Here is an 18,228-nt window from a genome sequence, read left to right on the forward strand (position 1 = left end):
AAAAAAAAAAAAAAAAAAAAAGAAAATCATATTAGGGAGTTATAATGGAGGCTAAAAAGATAATAAAAAGTTTGATTTTTCACGGTAGAATTTTGATTTTGGTATCAAATTCACGGACGGTAGACTTCTAAATTCTTTTGTAATAAAGATCACATAATTATTCTATTAAAAAATTAACAATCTGTCTCTATATATTACAACCCATACACCCAACTATTTTGCCCTAAAAGAGCTGTAAAGGCATTATTAGTGGAAGAAACAGTGAATTGTTACTTAACAAAATAAAAAAAATATTTTTATTGCAAATTTTATTTATTTATTTTTTAATATTTGTTCCAGTTAAAGGGTGACACTTGTGTTATTTGGTCTGAGAACCGTTTCTTTAGTTCATTCCGGAGAAATCGTTTCTCCTCATTTTCTTGTATCTCTCCTCTTTTTATTAATTTTTTAATAAAAGTACTTATGTGAGTAACGGCCAGTGGCCATGGTCTAACTACTTTAATTGACGTAGGGAATAGTATACGCTCAAAACTGGAAAAAAAGATAGTGTCATCTCTTGGAAGGAATTAACGGACGAGAAGGGGAGAGAGAGAGAGAGAGATAGAGAGGGTCATCGACTGTTTGTTTGATGTACTGTTTGTTTGATGTAAACACGGATGTTATTTCTTCTCCGCATGGTTTCTTCTTTAGTAAACTCAGAAAAAAAAAACACACATAAAAACCAAAAAGATGAATCTTTGATACAGAAGTAGGTTTTACAAAAAAAAAAAAAGAAACCCCAAAGAAAAAACCTTACAGAACCTACTTCCGGAGAAAGCTGAGTCTCGAAAGAGAGTTCTAAGTTACAGACCTAGAAAATCGGAGAGAGAGAGTGCGGAGTGGAGAGACTACTGCTGGAGAGAGAGAGAGAGAGATCAGGAGGAGAAGAAATGACTTGCTGTCGGAGAGATAGCGGATCGGAGTATAGGCATTCTGATCGCCGCCGAAGAGAAAGAGAACGGCCGTCGAAAAAAAAAACGATGGTGAGTTTTTTTTTTCTTTTCTTTTTTTTTGTTGTCGATAAATGTATCTTATTTAATTTTATTTGTCATTATTTAATACAAATAATTATTCAAAAATGTAGGTTCTGCCGAAGTTGTATAATGACAACAAGCCTACGTACGTACGTTTGATTTCTCATATTTTAATTTGATATTCAATTTACTTTATATTTGGAGTTTTGGACGTTAATACATTATTAACTGAAACTAAAATTTACATGAAGTGTCATTCAAAATCCCAAAAAACAAAAAAAAACAAAAAAAATGACAATATAGGCACAAAATTTGCTTTTAATGTTTCAGATTTGAACTTTTCAGTTCCTAATTTCCTTTATTCAGTCATTTGTTTTGCTTAACTTTTACTTATGTTTTGCTTAATTTTTACTTAAGTTTTGCTATTTTTACTGAAACCAAGCCGTTTCTAATTTCAGTATACTTGAATTTGAAATATGATCTTAGGATCCAAATTGCAAACAAACTTTGATATTATCTTCTACTCTTATCACACTTATGTTTCAAATCAATATAAATGTTAATATCTAACCAAATAAAAAAACTTAGACTTTGTTATTTTGGAGAATTTGAAATGTAGTTGCTCTTTTTAATAGATATAGGTCATGATTGGTAACATACTTTTAAGACTTTAAAAATGTTTAACGTATTGACAGCTATTTTTTTACCAATCATATATTTTTTGCTTTAAATTTTTTAAATTTTTGAAAGCCACTTTTTTCTTTATCTTTCTTGTTTTCCCAATTTTTTAAAAGCGTTAAAACTCATGCTTTAAAACTAAACAGTTTAAAAGCATACTTTTTTTTCTTTCTTTTATATTTAAAAGCTCTTCAAAAATATATAATATATATTTTATTTTTATAAATTAATTATTCTCATTTTTTTTCTATTTCTTTTAAGATCCATTTCAATAATAGTTTTTTTTCATCATCATCACTAATAATACTATAAAAGAGTTTATGAAATTCATCATTAATAAGAGAATAAAAATCATTAATTGTTTGTTTGTTTGTTATAGTTGTTTATATAGTTGTTTGTTTTAAGATCTTATTCTTATAGTTGTTTTTTTTTTAAGATCGTATTCTTATAGTTGTTTGTTTTCAAACAAAATCACATATTTGATTGACTTATATTTTTCAAAATTTTAATTTATCATTAATAAAATTTATTTTGTCATTAAACTGCTATATCAATTAATTTCTGACATGATATATATTTATTATTTAATAATGATAAGAAAAATAATAGCTACAGCTTTAAAAGTTGTTGGTAAACAATCAGATTTTAACAGTTAAAGTTTTTACAGTTAAAGTTTCTACAGTCAAAACATCTACAACCAAATTTTCTGCAGCTAAAATTTTAAAGTTAAAGTCTCTACAACCAAAAGTAACAGTCATTACCAATCAAGACCATAATTTGGCTGTTTGAAAGATACTTACTAAAAATCATCTACCCCAAAATATTTTGAAATAATTTTTGCATGATTTTTTTTTTTTTTTTTTTTTTTGTCGGCTATCAAAATAACTTTTGCATGATAATAGCAAAAATGTTTATTTTATAGAGTAACTAGCAATTGATCCGCGCGTAGCGCGGTAGTTAGATTAAGATATATTCCGGATGTTGTTGTGCATTATTTTTTTGGTTACGTAAATTCATTTTTACGTTTGTTTTTGTATTTGATTTTAGTTGCTTATTTTGTTTTGTTGGATATTATTTTATAAAAATAGGTTTTGTAGGAAGTATAATTTAGTTTGCTGTTTATTTTTTAAAAATTGAGATCATCTTCTGTGTTTTTTAATGCTATTTAAAAAAATTATTATTAGAAGTTAACATTGTGTAGTTGAAGTTGTTGTTTGGCTGTAGTTGTTTGTTGTGATTAATTTATTATTATTTGTCATTTTGTGGTTGAATTATTATTTAATATTTTCATATGTATTTTGTAAACTGTTGAAGTAGTTTTTTTTTGTCAATATTTTAGTGTTTGTAGTGAAAAAGGTACTGGATTTTATTAAGAAAAACAAATAAATTCAATAACTTACATTTCTTTTTTTTTTGGCTATTTTTGATTGTTTCAGTCGGGCCTAATTTCTCTGTAAGGCTTATAATGTGTTGGTCTATTGGGTGATTATTTGTATGTTATTGAGTTGGGAATGGATTTGCTCTTTTTCAAAATTCGATGTCCTCATGAACGGATAGGAGAAGAGCAATGTTTGCGATCTAGAGGACAGTATGAGGATTGAACTTATGTCTTTGATGCTCGTAATCGTTTTTTCAGTCATCCCTTGAATATATTTTTTTTTTTGGGGTTTGCATATTTAGTTGATTTCCTGCTCGCTTCACATCTATAGGGGATATTTGGTTATCCCCCTATTGATTTCGTCAAAGGTAAATGTGAATTGGGTTGCAAATTTGTTTATGTGAAAATGTGTTGGCTTCCTTAGATTTCGTAATTAAGTTGTGAGTTGTTTTTTTGTTCTTAGTTGTAATTTTTTTTTTCCGTTTATCCTCTGAGTGATTTTTTCGATTCGATGTGAGTTGTGTTTTGAGAAAAATTAATTTTCTTGTTTATTTTGCTGTAATTTTATACAGTCCGGGTTATTTTTTTGTTGGCTCGGTTTTCTTTTTCATATAATTTAGTGTTACGGTTAACTGATTGTGGCATTCGTATTTCTGAATCTCTTTAGTTTATTAAAAGTGTGTTCATCTCTTTGCTTCTTTGTCTTTGGTGATGGATTTGTGAAGTGCTGCCAAAAATTTTTAATTGATTTCTGAATCTCTGTTTGTCTTTACTGTAAGGCTTACCATCACATCTCTTTTTTTATTTTGAAGGTAAAGACCTCTTTGCATATAACTATGTCCTGTTCGTCGTAATACTTGGAGACTTTTTTCTTGAGATCGATTGTTGGAAGTTTCTTCATCATATTTTGATCTTCTATGTTCTGATTTTGATGTGATGGTAAGCGGCAGACTTAAAAAAGTTTTTTTCCATCTTTTGTTTACTTGCTATACTTTCAGGGTTGTTCCTTGTTTTTTTGTTTTAATTCTGTTGGAGGCGTCGCTATTGTTTAAGAAGGAGAAAAACAGAGATTTAAGGTTGATAACATTGGTAAACCATATTGTTGCTCCTTAAGCTAAATGAAAAAAACAAACTTGAGCATTTGTTTGTAGTAGTAGCAGTGTGCGCATCTATTTTCCATGTCATTGATGGTGCAGTTGATAATTGGTCTGATTGCTGCCAAAGTAGTGTAGTAGTGTAACGCCTTTTTAAAATCTTTCCAGCGGGAGTTTGTTTTTGCTTTTTTTTTTTTAATTTTTTTTATGAATATTTTTTTTTTCTATTTTGTTGTCTACATTGCCAAATTTTATTTCCTATAGTTTGTTTTCTTAGTTGTACTATATATTTGTTTTTTTTTTCTTTTAATCGTTTAACTTAGGCCCATAGGAGTCTAAAAGCATATTGTCGTTGGCCTCCTAAGGTGGGTTACCCACTTTTTTTTTGTGTACTATGGCTGTAGGTTTCGTTTTTCAGATACTCTTTTTTTCTGAGTCAAATAATGTTGTTTGTTTTAGCCTATTTATTTTAGATTCGTATAACAGACTTCTGCTACCGCAATTGAACTTTTCCACAGTTGATTTGTGTTTCCAATGTGATTTTTCTCGGGTAGCTTCTTTGATTTTATTATTAGGTATAAGGTTTTTTGGTTAGTTTTTTTAGTTTCTTGCTGTGTTTTTTTGCCCCTCCGTTTCAGCGTTGGTTGGGGGTTTTTCTTGGTAGTCTGTTGGTTAGGTGCACTTTTGTGTCTTCCGCTATACATGCTGGCAATAGTAGAAGATGCAGGCGTGCCTTCTTCTTCACCAGACACTGCATCTGCTGGCCAGCAGTGATTCTTCAGTGTCATCCTTTAGCTCCTGAAGCCATCTCTTTTCAAGGCTAAGAAGTGATTTTCCATCTGAATACATAGAACATATCAGTTTCAGAACTATTCTTGTATTATCTTGTACTGGAATCAATACCTCTTTATAGATAAATTATAATAGAATCAAATAATTAAAATAGCAGGAACCAGTCATCAAAATCTGAGAGATTTAGTTACTTTGTATGAAAAAGAATATAAAAAGCAGCTAGTAATATGGATACTACCAGGAACGCTTTTTTGAATTGAACAATTGTTAAGATCCGATAAGCATCTGAGGTCTTCTCCTGGCTTAGATGGATTGACTGGTTCTCAAACAAAAGAAAGTCAACCGACACACATTTATCTGCTGCAGCCTGAAGCAAAAAGATTCAGCACTGAGAAAACAGCTAAAGCACTAACACATATAACACATTTGACTGACCATAAGAGTGCTTGTAGCTTCAGAATCCATATCTTCAAGGAAGCAAGAACTCACTCAGTACAACAATTTTCCTCATAATGTCTCTACCTCCCCATGAGTACAAAGCTCGATCACACAGAATACTTCATAAACAATTCAGTACGATCAACGATCATCAAATTAACTATGAAGAAACATATAGAAAATAGAGGGAAAGAGAGACCTCTGCAAGACATGGTTCCCGATTCATCGATCGCAGGTACAAACGCAAGCTGTTAACAGCGTGATGGAAGTCTCGAAGGCAGAAGTCAGCCAGATTTTTAACGTTACGTGCAGCTTGAAACTGAGCAATCTACCTAGTAATCGTTGCTCAAGGTGGCTAGGTTTAAGCTCCGCAAAAAATACGAAAGGGGATCCATGATCGCCGCAATGGATTTTTTTGGCAGATTGGGAAGTGAGAAATTGAATTAGTGAGATGATGTATTATATGCAAATGACTGAATTACGGCAATAAGAAGGTGTAGTAGTGGGCTAAGAGTTAAATAAGAGGGAATTGAAGAACAATCCTTACCATTTGGAATCCTCGCCGTTACAATGAAGATTGGAATCGACGAACCCTAAGTAAAAGCACATAATAGAGGAGTGAAGTTATTGGAATAGCAATGAATGCATATGAAGGTGAGATGGTGAAACCCCATAGTAGTGAAGATGAGAAAGACATAAACGGTAGAGAAGAAGATAGGTAACGGACCATCATGACATAAGGCGGAGAACGATAGCGATAGAAGCTGATTATTAGGATGGAACATAATAAATTACCATTAGCTATTCTGAAGTAGATTGGGCCGAGAAAGTTATGGGTTGAAAAATATTTTAACTTAGGAGAAGCCAAATATAATAGTCTATATATTAAAAAGTTAAATTTGTTAGTCCATTAATATTTGTTAAAATAAGAGTGATGATGTGGCAACACCAGGAATGAGGAAAGATAACTTTATATATATAGATGCATACAAACTGGATGCTATAACGTCTGATGCCTGGATTTTATCCAAACGACTAATAGTACTGTATGGGAGGATCCATTACTTTTATTTTCTTTTCCTTTTAAGGAAGCCAGTTTGAGATTACCATCCACGTCTGGAAGGTTAGTTTCTCATCTTTTGCAATGTTTATGTAAAAAAAATTGTAAACTTATAAATATGGAAACTGGTGGCTAAGTTTAGGGTCCAACAACATATCGGTGGGATACTGGCCAGCAGAGATTTTTACGACTTGGCTGAACACACAAGCGTCGTACAATGGGGTGGTAAAATCGTGAATTCGCACATATGAGATCCAGCCACTTGCCCAACGAATACTATTTCTGCAATTTGGATTGAGATTGTAGAATGTAGATATCAACAACAGTATCCAGACACTTTAAAAGTTGAACAAATAACAACCATTTCTGAATATTATAATGTGAATAATGGAATACTCATTTCTTCTACGAGGGCCAGGGTTTAGTCATACGCATTCAGGTGTCGTTCCCTCAGCATATGGTTCAACTTTTATAGTTTTCTTTGTAGTTTTTTTCCTATCGTTTAGTATTTCCTCTGTATGCTATAATACGTCTTTGTTATAAGAAGTTTTTTTTTTTATATTATGAATGGGTAGCTTTTGCATGGTAAATTTGAGTATCTCAGTAGGTTAGCAACTAACAAATATGATTTGTTTTACCAAGAAAGAAACAATCTAGTTAAAAGTCAACTAATTAAGCTATGCAAACTTGATTCATATTTTTTCTGTTTCAATGTCATCAAAAGTGATAAACACTTGTTCTCCTCCTCAATGCATTTTATCTTGTCTAAGCAAAAGTGGAGATGAGTTTAGAACAAGTACTCACACTCAAGATGAACTCTGTGTTTAAATCGTTTGGATTCTTAGTTATATAGCTTTCTCCACTAGTTTAGTAATTGGAGCTTTGAATATCGTCGCAAATTAACCTCTCCCATTCATAATATGGCCTTCAATTTTCACTTTTGATCCTATTATTTGGAGGGTAGAGAGTATTAGGAAGCACAAATATATATTGACTTTATTGGATAATAAGGTTGTAAATACATGTAAATACAGTATACTATACTTGTATAGATAGAGTATATTGTATAGAGTTAGTTATACTTATACAGAGTATAAATACTCTTGTACATACACTTTTATCATTAATGAGAAATATCAGTTTATTTAGTTTGTACTCTTAATATGGTATCAGAGCAAACAATACTCTAACAAACTAATCAAGCTTCCGCCATTGTTTCTCATTCATATTCCTTGTTGAGCTGAACCCAGACTCGATTTAGTGATCATGAACTGTTCAATCTCACGAGCTTTACTCGAATCCATTGTTTCCTTTTGTTTCGCTGTGATTTCGTTTATCTTGCTTGCGATTTTCATCGTCTTCTTCGCGATTCTGTTTTCCTTTCTTTGAGCTAGATCTGTTGTTTTCTCTTTTAATTCATCAATTCGACATAGATCCTCTTCATCTTTCTCAATTTCATCATCAGAAATGGGATCGACAACTCAAAATCGACCAGTGACTCAAGAAACTGTTCCTTACCACTCCGATCAATACGAGAATCCGTACTTCTTGCACACGGTGGATCACGCCGGACTCATCCTTGTCTCCGATCGTCTTTCTACTGGTTTTGAGTTTCATTCTTGGCGTCGCTCAGTTCGTATGGCGCTCAATGTTCGAAATAAACTCGGTTTCATAGACGGTACTATTCCTAAACCCGCTGATACTCATCGTGATGCTGGATCTTGGTCTACGTGCAATGATATGGTAGCAACTTGGTTGATGAATTATGTTTATAAAAAGATTAGCCAAAGTTTGTTGTTCATGCCTACTGCTGAAGCGATCTGAAAATATTTGTTATCTCGCTTCAAGCAAGATGATGCTCCAAGGGTTTATGAGATAGAATAGCGATTGAGTACTATACAGCAGGGTTCTCTTGATGTCACTACTTACTATACGGAACTGGTTACCTTGTGGGAGGAACACAAAAATTATGTGGAATTACCTGTTTGTACATGTGGGAGGTGCGAGTGCAATGCTGCTTTGTTGTGGGAGAAGTTACAGCAAATATGCAAGGTCACCAAGTTTTTGATGGGGCTTAATGAGAAGTACGAAGCTACTCGGAGGCACATCTTGTTGCTTAAACCTCTTCCTACTGTTGTTGATGCGTTCAATATGGTGACACAGGATGAGAGACAAGTGACAATCAAACATGTCACAAAGCTCGAGAATGTTTTCTTCCAAAGCACTGGTCCTTCTGATGCGGCTACTACTGGTTATTATGGTGGTTCACCTGATATTGCTACTGGTGGATATACTGGTCTGTCGGATAATACAGCTTATGCTGCTATGAACTATAAACCAAGTCAACGTCCATATTGCACTTAATTGCAACCGGTCTGGACACACTGTGCATAAGTGTTATAAATTGAATGGCTATCCTCCAGGACACAAGTTTAGTCCAAGACCATCTACTCAGCAATACTCGTTACCACGTAGTCAGCTTACCTCAGAAACTCATCCTCAATTTCCAACTCAGTCCCAGTTTCAACAATCTTCGTCGCCAAATCAGTATGCACGACCTGGTGTATTGGCTAATGCAATGCTTAGTGGCAATGGAGTGTCTAATCCTTCTTCTCTTTATATGCCACACTAGCGATGAATGCTACTAGTATAGACCTCAGTCAGTTCAGTGCTGATCAAATGCATTCTCTGATCCATCAACTAAACACTCATGTTCGACTTCCGGAGCAGTCATCTCCTCATCTAACTGCTACGATAACTGAGAATGGAGCCATGGCACCAACGTCCTACTGTTTCTTTTGAATTTCCATCTTCAAGTCTAAGATATGAGAATCATTCTTTCACTTTTCAACATCATTCTCTTACTTCTTTATACTCTGTTCTTCCTAATGGTGCTTGGATAATTGACAGTGGAGCCACTAGTCATGTCTGTTATGACTTGGCCTTGTTTAGTGAGATCTATCCTGTTTCAGGGGTCACGGTCTCACTCCCAAATGGCACTAGAGTGCCGATAACATATACTGGAACTGTGCATATTGATAATAATCTAGTTTTTCATGATGTATTGCATGTTTCTACATTCAAATTCAATCTTTGGAGTGTGAGTTCTTTGTTTAAACATAACCAATGTTCTGCACATTTTACTCTGATAATTGTTTTCTTTAGGACCTTTCTCAAGACTTGACGATTGGTAGAGGCGTCTTAATTCACAGTCTTTATATCTTGGAGACTGAAGTCCTTTCTGCGCATTTCTCTAGATCATTGCTTGTCGATGGAGACCTTTGGCATCAACGCCTAGGTCATCCATCACCTGCCAAGTTACAACATATGTCGGGTATTTTACCAATGTCCAAATCTAGTTCTTTACACTATCCATTAGCAAAACAGAAAAGTTATCTTTTGTGTCTAGAAATCATTTGTCTTCCTCACCATTTAATCTTGTCCATTTAGATATATGGGGTCCATTTTCTATCGAGTCTGTTGAAGGTTATAAGTATTTTCTTACAATTGTCGATGATTGTACAAGAGTCACATGGCTTTACATGTTAAAGAATAAAAGTGATGTTTCTACTGTCTTTCCTGATTTCATTAAGCATGTTAAGATACAACATAATGCTAATATCAAAGCTATACGAAGTGATAATGCACAAGAATTGGCTTTTAGTGATCTTGTTCGAACTAATGGCATGGTGCATCAATATTCTTGTGCATATACTCCTGAGCAGAATTCTGTAGTTGAGCGTAAGCATCAACATTTACTGAATGTTGTATGTGCATTGTTGTTTCAATCTGCTGTTCCTTTGGCTTATTGGTGTGATTGTGTCTTGACTGCTGTCTTTCTTATTAATCGCACTCCTTCTTTGTTGCTCGAAAAAATGTCACCTTATGAAAAATTGATTCAAAAGAAACCTGAATATGATTTCTTGAAGTCTTTTGGCTGTCTTTGTTATGTGTCTACTCTTGCTAAAGATAAAACAAGTTTACTTCTAGGGTTGTTCCTTGTGTTTTCTTAGGCTATCCTTTAGGATATAAAGGGTATAAAGTTTTAAACCTCGATAGCCATGTTGTTTCTATATCTCGTAATGTTGTTTTTCATGAAAATGTCTTCCCATTTGAAACCATGGAGTCGTCATCTCATTCACATGATTTGTTTAACAACACTATCTTGCCTTTGTCTACGCCTATTTGTTTGGATCAATCTCATTCTGCATCTTATCCTGTTTATGATGGTAATGCTCTAGCATCTAGTTTGAATGCATCATCAGCTTCTGCATCACACTCTAGTGCTGCACCTTTATCATCATCACCAGAGACCATGGACGCTGTTGCAGGACATGTTTTGCCACTCATCACGAAGTCAAAGCGACAAGTGAAGGCTCCAGGTTACTTATCTGATTACCATTGCAATCTTATTCAAGATTCTCATTCTTCTTCTCTTTCTTCTCCCTTACAAATTTCTGACTCTGACTCTGCTTTATCTTCTTCCTTACCTCTTTTTCCTCTTTCTTCTGTTCTTACATATTCGAAACTCAAGCCTTCCTATCAGGATTTTGTTCTTTCTTGTTCACTTGAAACAGAACCACAAAATTTCCATCAAGCCATGGCACAACCTCATTTTCCGAAAGCTATGGATGTGGAGATCGTTGCTCTTGAATATCTTCATACATGGACTGTTGAATCTTTACCCCCAGGTAAGCATTGATTACATGGGTGTAAATGAGTTTACAATATCAAATATAACCCAGATGGTTTGATAGACAGATATAAAGCTCGTCTAGTAGCTAAAGGTTACACGAAGCAAGAGGGCATTGATTAGATTGAAACATTCTCACCAGTTGCTAAACTTGCTAGTGTTAAGCTTGTTATTGGTCTTGCAGCTAAACATGGTTGAAAACTAACCCAAATGAATGTTACTAATGCTTTCTTGCATGGTACTTTAGAGGAAGAGATTTACATGAGTCTTCCTCAAGGTTACACTCCTGCGAATGGTGCTCCTCTACCCCCAAATGAAGTTTGCAGGCTACACAAATCATTGTATGGACTTAAGCAGGCATCCAGACAATGGTACCATTGCTTCTCCATAGTTCTTTTCAATGAAGGGTTCGAACAAGCTCCCGGAGATAACACTTTGTTTGTGAAGCAAATTGGAGATTCGTTCCTCATATTGTTAGTATACGTTGACGATATTATGATTGCCTCCAACAATGATTCGGATTTGCAGGCTCTACAAGCTATTCTTCATAGAGCTTTTAAGATCAAGGACCTGGGAGCTCCGAAGTATTTTCTTGGTCTAAAGATAGCGAGGAATGCTTCAGGAATTTTGTTGTGCCATCGCAAGTATGCCTTGGATATCCTTGCTGCAACATGTATGCTTGCTTGCAAACCCGAGACTGTTCCTATGGATCCAACGGTACATCTAAGTAGGGAATCTGGCACTTTATTAGAGGATGCGACTTCTTATAAGGAATTGGTTGGTAGATTATTATATCTTACCACTACTAGGCCAGATATCACATTTACTGTCAACAACCTTAGTCAATTCCTCTCTTGTCCTACTGATGTGCATTATGCGGCTGCTCTTCGAATGTTACGGTATCTCAAGAACAATCCTGGCCAAGGACTTTTCTTCTCTGTGGATACTGAGTTGTGCCTCAATGTGTTTAGTGATGCGAATTATGGTACGTGTCCTGACTCAAAGAGATCTGTCACTCAAAATCCAGTCTAAGAAAATAACCAATTTTACTATTCGCTTTATTTTTTTGGGTTAAATTTGTTTATTCTTTGTTTAATTTTATCATAAAATTTATTATTTTTTCATTGTTATTAAAATAGACTTAATTGGCAATCCTATTCCAACGTGGCAATGTGTGCTACCGAAAAAAAGGAAAAAAAAAAAGAAAAAAAAAACGTCCAAATCCTATGTGTTATAGAAATCGTGAACTCTAAAAAAGAAAAAGGAAAAGAAAACAAGTATAATAAACCCAACTCTTGTTTAACCTTTTCTCTATCTCTCCAGACTCCAGTTTCTCCAAATCAAATCTTCCTTAATTAGAACTTCCTCGCGTTTGTGGTTTCGTTTTTCAATCGTAAGTTTTCTCTTAGTGATCTTACAAAAAAAATTCAGGCATTCGATTTCGATCGTAGTTCTCGTTCTTATTAGGGTTTCCACGATCCACTCCTTTTATTTCGTCGCTTACAATATAAAATCAAGGAGAATCTTTGCTTTTGCTAACTTTAAGAATCATAGAGGACTGAACTTTTGAAACTCTCTCACACAGGGTTCATTCGGTATACCAATCAGTTTAGACGGAAGAAGATGGGAGGCGTTGATGATAGCCAATGGGTTGATAAGTTTATGGATGGAATCGGATTGGCGTTTACCAAGATTGACGAAACGATACAGAAGGTCAGTATTGTTCTTCTCCTAGTTTGGTCTTTATATTATGATGCTTAATGCCCTAAAAAATTAATGAGTTTATGGTTCTGTCTACACATTGTGAGCTATATAAATTAGCTAAACCCTAAATAGTCAGTAGAAGAGTTATTTGTAGTTTTTTCTTGCCTTTTCATATTCGTTTACATGGAATCAACATAGTCCGAGTTATCTAGCTTATCCCCATCGTATATTGTATGAAACACAATCACGGTCTAATCCATTAAAGAAACCAGAATTACAATTCATAATTGATGATGGTTAGATACTTAGATCTGTCCAAAAATAGTTTGAGGATTGTCAAAAGTTTAATTCGATTCGGTTTTTGTTTTCTATATATTTGCAGGGTATTGAACTCTGGACAGAGTTGACCAGAGTTGACGACCAGCCTATCCAAGACTTGACCGGACAGCCAAAAAGTGGTGAATCTGGTGAAGAATATTCCTCTCAAGATCCTGTCGCTGAGGTCAATGAAAGAGTACCGGTTCAACACTGCTGGTCTATGTGCCTTGCTGAGGTCAATGAAAGAGTACCGGTTCAACACTGCTGGTCTATGTGCCTTGCTGAGGTCGAAGATAAGCCGAGCCAACATAGGGCTATGCGTGGTAAGTATTATATAGTATAAATACTACATAGTCTTATTGTAAGTTCCAATTAAAGTAGAGCTACAACATGAGTACTTTTATGGTTTCTTGACTAACAAGTATCATATTGATTTCCTTGGCAGCTTTGAAAATTTCAGAGAGTTTCATTCAAGTACAAAATGTTGCTGGTGATGGTGAAAAAGAGGAAGAAGAAGACGAAGTCGAATCTACACTTTCAGAAGAAGATAATGTAAGTTTAAAGCAGTTTTTTTCTCATATTCATATCCACGCTCATTAGAATAGTAAATCACCGTTTTGTATAAATCATTTGCTAGTTTGTTTATTGTCTCTATCTGACTGAATCTTTATGATTAGGAATCGAGTTTGTCGCGGAACCATGACCATGAGGAGATGTTTAAGATGATTCGTGCCATGTACCCCTCCAAAGAAGCAGATAATGATGATGGAGATAACGAAGATTTTGACACGTTTTCCGAAGAAGATGATGAATCATGGGATGATGAAGATGATACTACAACTTCTAAATCGTCCGAAGACATGTCGGAGCTTAATTTGGGGGCCTCTGCGACGAACTATATTCCTGATTGCTACCATCATCACAATGAAGAAGCTAATGTAAGTATTTTAATTGTGCTACAGCTTTTCACATTTTCATACTCGAATTATGGAATCTAGCTAGTTATTTTCACCGATAGCTGATTTGGTTATTGTCTTTGTGATTAGGATTCGAGTTTGAAATGGAAAGGTGATTATCAGCTGTTAAAGTATATTGACACGTCTTCCGAAGAAGAAGATGATGAATCATCTGAAGATGAATCATCCGAAGAAGAAGAAGATGATGAATCATCTGAAGATGAATCATCTCATGATGAGGAGGTTGGGGAGTGTCACTCTGAAGACGTCGAAGAAGTAAAGGAGATATCGTGGAAGCATATAATGATGAGCAATTCAAGTAACGAATCATCAGGGGTTCATGACTATGAAGATGACGTATCGGACAAGTTACTACTACAAGGATTCGTGGATGTGAGGCAAGAGGAGGAGATTGGGAATAATACGGAATCTAGTGAGGTCGAGACCCTTCTCCCAGAAAGTGATTGGGTTTACGTGACGAGGGACTAGCTAGGAGTCTAGGACTCTGATCTTCTTCTTTTTTTTTGGCAACTTTTGTGTGATTTAATTTGAGTTTTATACGTTTTACATCCGGCTTCATTGATATCTCTTTGTGTATGTAGAAAACTATATTTCTATAAATTTTTTGGAGTGTTTCATTCGTTTTTCAGACGGCTATGTTACTCTATTAGCTCTTTATATAATGTTTAGTGTATTTTTCGTATCTTTATTTGCTTGTCCTTCTGTGTTCAGCAGATTTAATAATGTTAAAGTTCATACACTTGACAAAATATGTAAACAACACAATACAACTAAAATCTAATTTAACACTAGTTTTGATTTATTGGACCGAACCAGGAAGAAAACCAAACTAAACCACCACTTCTGTAGATACATATTAATATTTTGTTTTGTTGTACTTAAAAGATTTGGGTTACTGCCAAATTGCGAAACAACAAATCATACGCTTTGAAAAATAGACAAAAACCGTAAAGGGTAGAGAGAGAGAGAGAGATGTGTGATTCTGTTTCAGTTGTTCGGTAATGGCGGAGATTTGCTATTTTGGGGGTCTCGTCCATTACAAGGTTCAATCTCTTTCTCTCTTCCGCAGCAAACCCCATCACTTCAATTCAACATCTCTCATGGCTGCCTCTGTTCCGGCTGAATGCTGCTCCTCCTCCTCCACCGTGGAGTCGCCTTCTCTCCTCGTCTTCTCAGGTTCCACTTTCTTTACTTTGTGGGTCTCCCTAAAGTTGCGATTTTTTATTGTAAAGATCGTCAATTTGGGTTTAGATCTTGACCAATTACTGTGAATTTGGTTATCTGATGCCAAGTAGTTTTTAATTCTGTTTGTTGTAAAGTGCAAAGCTAAGTGCCTTACATTTGGTAATACATTTGAATTGGTTAAGTTACTCTTTTCTTTTTTTTGGTTGGGATGAAGGTGGAACTGGATTTAACGGTGTGGTGGAAGAGTTGAAGAAGATAACAACCCGAGTGGCTCATGTTCTTCCTGTCTCTGATGATGGAGGAAGTACAGCTGAGATTGTTCGTGTTCTCGGTAAGTTCTATGGCACAAGACCCAGAAACTCATCTTTTAAGGATGTTATTATGTATCTGCATTGTTGTAGGCGGACCAGCGGTTGGTGACATACGTTCGAGGTGTTTAAGGCTGTCTGATGAAAGTACTTCAGAGGCACTTGCTGTTAGACGGTTGCTTGGCCATCGTTTACCTATTGATGCACATAAGGCCAAGAAAGATTGGTAATTTATCCAACCATTCTTCTTTCTTTATGCACATAGGTGTAGCCCTACTCTTTCAACTTACAATTTTCAGGTCTTGGCTCTAAGCTCGTGTTACAATCAAGCATCTCTTCCCATTATACATTTTATAGAATTGTACCCACAGAAGTCCTGCAGACTCCAAAAATGTCGTGTGAATGAAACTTTCGTTGTTCAGGCCTATTTCCTTTGTAGCTAGCCTTCATCTTCCTTATTTTCTCATTTAATTGGCTAGGCTCTTAGTCAATGCAATGGTGGAGGGTATTGTGTAGTATAAAGTTGGCTGAGTTGGAACTTTGACAGGTATGATATTGTGGAAGGTGATCATCCTCTGTGGGATGGTGTATCAAGACCCTACAGTGAAACAATCCGCGCTTTCTTAATATACTTTCAGAATGAGGTAGTGTTAACTGATACTTTCTTGGTTTCATGTTTGATCATTTCCAACTTCTTGATTCTTTAGATTTTTTCTTCACCTTTATATTCTGTCATTTTCTTACTTGACATGTTAATTACGACACAGATACTTAGACGACCTAATGAGAGATTTTGCTTCAGTAATGGAAGGTATTGAAGATCATTTTCTCAGCTTCAAGTGTTTATAATTTTGTTCTCCTGTTTAGTAACTTACTTTTAATTGTATCCTTCTTGTAGCATTGGGAACTTCTTCTTTGCTGGAGCAAGGATATTTTTCCAGTCTTTAGATGCTGCGATTTTTCTGTTTTCACGCGTTTCAGAGATTCCTTGTAACAGTTTGGTCCTCCCAGTGATATCAACCAATGATAGGCTTACACTAGGATGTGAATTACAGGTATGAAGCTTGATCTCTATTTGAGTTCCAGCAGTTAGTTTCTAGAATCCCAAACATGGCAATTAATGGTATATTGAGTGTCAGTATCGCAACTTAAAGCATCACTTTGCAAAAGTCAGGTGGCAAATTTGATTGCAAGCTTACTGTTTTCACATGAATTTGTAGGATGGGACTATAATACGAGGACAGAATGAAATCTCTCACCCGACCCATGGGACTCTGCAGACTGTTGACAAGGTGTTCTTTTGACATATTACATTGAACTTGTATGATGATCACGAATACTGTTTCTTACATTGTCTTTCTATATTTCTAGTAGAGACATTGTTCGACTTCAGCTCTTCCATCGAAGATAAAGAGAGTGTTTTACATGTCAAGTGAAGGCAATAATCTGCTTCATGAGGTTAACTACTCTAAAAAAAAAATGTTATCTCTACTGATTCTGGTTCCCTGAAAGAAGCTCTATCTTTTTAGGTCTCTGCTTCATTTCATTGTTTTTCTCTGGTAGATTTGACATTGCAAATGTATGGTGTTATGTCCATTAAATAGGTCTTCCCACCAGTTAACCCAACTGTGTTGGAGCAGTTGAGAAGCGTGGACTGTATCGTTTACGCTATGGGATCCTTATTCACTTCCATTTGTCCATCACTGGTAAGAACCTGTAAAGATGGCGGAATTATAAATTAGTGATTACTGTTATAGACTTGACTTATCTTCTATTCTTCAGGTTCTGCTTGGTGTTGGAGAGATTATCTCTTCCAGGTCATGTCGCAAGGTACGCCAAAGCTAATCAAGAAAACTACTGGTGGAAACTTCAATCTGATGTTTTCTCTTGGTCACAGGTACTTTTGTTGAATGGTAGCCAAGACCGAGAAACAAGCGGCTTCACTGCTTCCTGCTTTGTGACTGCTATTGCTGACGCTCTAAACAGGACTTATGGAGATCCTAATATCCGGCTCAAGAATCCCGTGAGTGGTTCTTCTCATTTCACACTCTCTTGATGTCTTCTTTATGAGACGTATAGAGAGATCCAAGAAAATTATTTTTGTGTACAGCCTGGATATTACATCAACACACTTTTGGTCCCGAAAGATGGAGAAATAGTGGTGGATCTCAAACAATTGTCTGAACAGGGGATCAACGATGTTGTTAGTATCTCTCTCCTTAATTTCTTTCCAAGTTTATGTGCACAACAAACAAACACTCAGTGTTGCTTCCTCTCTGTTGCAGAGAGTTGTGGAGAGTGTTGTTGACCCGAAGCACGGTGTCTTGTTTAGCCCGAGCTCTCTGATAAACACCCTAGCCAGTTTGGTGGTGTAAATAATTATTCTTTAGGTCAGAGCTAGTTTCTTCATCTACGGAATTGAAACTATGAAGTTGTTGGTACTGTTTAATTTGATCCTTTTGTGACTTGATATAAAAGGTTATGAATGGACAGTGATCATATTCTTTAGCTAAGCAAAGATAAAGGCCTCTCTTTCTCTCTCAGATTGGATCATATGTTGTTTGTTGGAACAAATACCGAAAACAGAGTG

The 18,228-nt window shown here is 35.3% G+C and overlaps 2 protein-coding genes and 1 long non-coding RNA gene across 4 annotated transcripts; 2 read left to right on the forward strand and 1 right to left on the reverse strand.

Moving 5' to 3' along the window:
- LOC104786151 lies at positions 5,114 to 6,114 on the reverse strand. Its single transcript, XR_767455.2, has 3 exons — positions 5,593 to 6,114; positions 5,391 to 5,512; positions 5,114 to 5,322 (listed from the first exon to the last, which is right to left on the reverse strand). It is a non-coding gene; the product is annotated as an uncharacterized LOC104786151 (long non-coding RNA).
- On the forward strand, positions 12,457 to 14,773 carry LOC104786152 (protein PFC0760c-like). 2 transcript variants are annotated; one of them, XM_019245479.1, is made up of 7 exons: positions 12,457 to 12,539; positions 12,732 to 12,859; positions 13,233 to 13,403; positions 13,455 to 13,491; positions 13,614 to 13,720; positions 13,846 to 14,106; positions 14,215 to 14,773. In XM_019245479.1, exons 2-7 carry the CDS (start codon positions 12,770 to 12,772, stop codon positions 14,611 to 14,613), a joined length of 1,065 nt encoding a protein of 354 aa, XP_019101024.1. In that variant the 5' UTR covers positions 12,457 to 12,539; positions 12,732 to 12,769; the 3' UTR covers positions 14,614 to 14,773. The 2 variants fall into 2 exon arrangements, with proteins under 2 accessions (XP_019101024.1, XP_010509792.1); XM_010511490.2 differs by having other exon boundaries at positions 13,233 to 13,491.
- On the forward strand, positions 15,051 to 18,179 carry LOC104786153 (uncharacterized protein YNL011C-like). Its single transcript, XM_010511491.1, has 13 exons — positions 15,051 to 15,321; positions 15,545 to 15,661; positions 15,732 to 15,864; positions 16,186 to 16,282; positions 16,406 to 16,449; positions 16,537 to 16,693; positions 16,859 to 16,930; positions 17,013 to 17,096; positions 17,243 to 17,344; positions 17,421 to 17,468; positions 17,536 to 17,661; positions 17,749 to 17,841; positions 17,924 to 18,179. The coding sequence occupies exons 1-13, from the start codon at positions 15,147 to 15,149 to the stop codon at positions 18,011 to 18,013; spliced, it is 1,338 nt and encodes a 445-aa protein (XP_010509793.1). The 5' UTR covers positions 15,051 to 15,146; the 3' UTR covers positions 18,014 to 18,179.

This window comes from Camelina sativa, chromosome 5 (assembly GCF_000633955.1).
Source record: "Camelina sativa cultivar DH55 chromosome 5, Cs, whole genome shotgun sequence".
NCBI lineage: Eukaryota > Viridiplantae > Streptophyta > Magnoliopsida > Brassicales > Brassicaceae > Camelina > Camelina sativa.

Excerpts from the sequence above, each read along its gene's own strand:
- LOC104786152 (XM_010511490.2), top strand. The coding sequence starts at position 12,770 with ATGGGAGGCGTTGATGATAGCCAATGGGTTGATAAGTTTATGGATGGA. Across the intron at positions 13,721-13,845 it reads CACTTTCAGAAGAAGATAAT|GAATCGAGTTTGTCGCGGAA; the intron begins GTAAGTTTAAAG and ends CTTTATGATTAG. Across the intron at positions 14,107-14,214 it reads ATCACAATGAAGAAGCTAAT|GATTCGAGTTTGAAATGGAA; the intron begins GTAAGTATTTTA and ends CTTTGTGATTAG.
- LOC104786153 (XM_010511491.1), top strand. The coding sequence starts at position 15,147 with ATGGCGGAGATTTGCTATTTTGGGGGTCTCGTCCATTACAAGGTTCAA. Across the intron at positions 15,662-15,731 it reads TGAGATTGTTCGTGTTCTCG|GCGGACCAGCGGTTGGTGAC; the intron begins GTAAGTTCTATG and ends GCATTGTTGTAG. Across the intron at positions 17,662-17,748 it reads ATATCCGGCTCAAGAATCCC|CCTGGATATTACATCAACAC; the intron begins GTGAGTGGTTCT and ends TTTTGTGTACAG.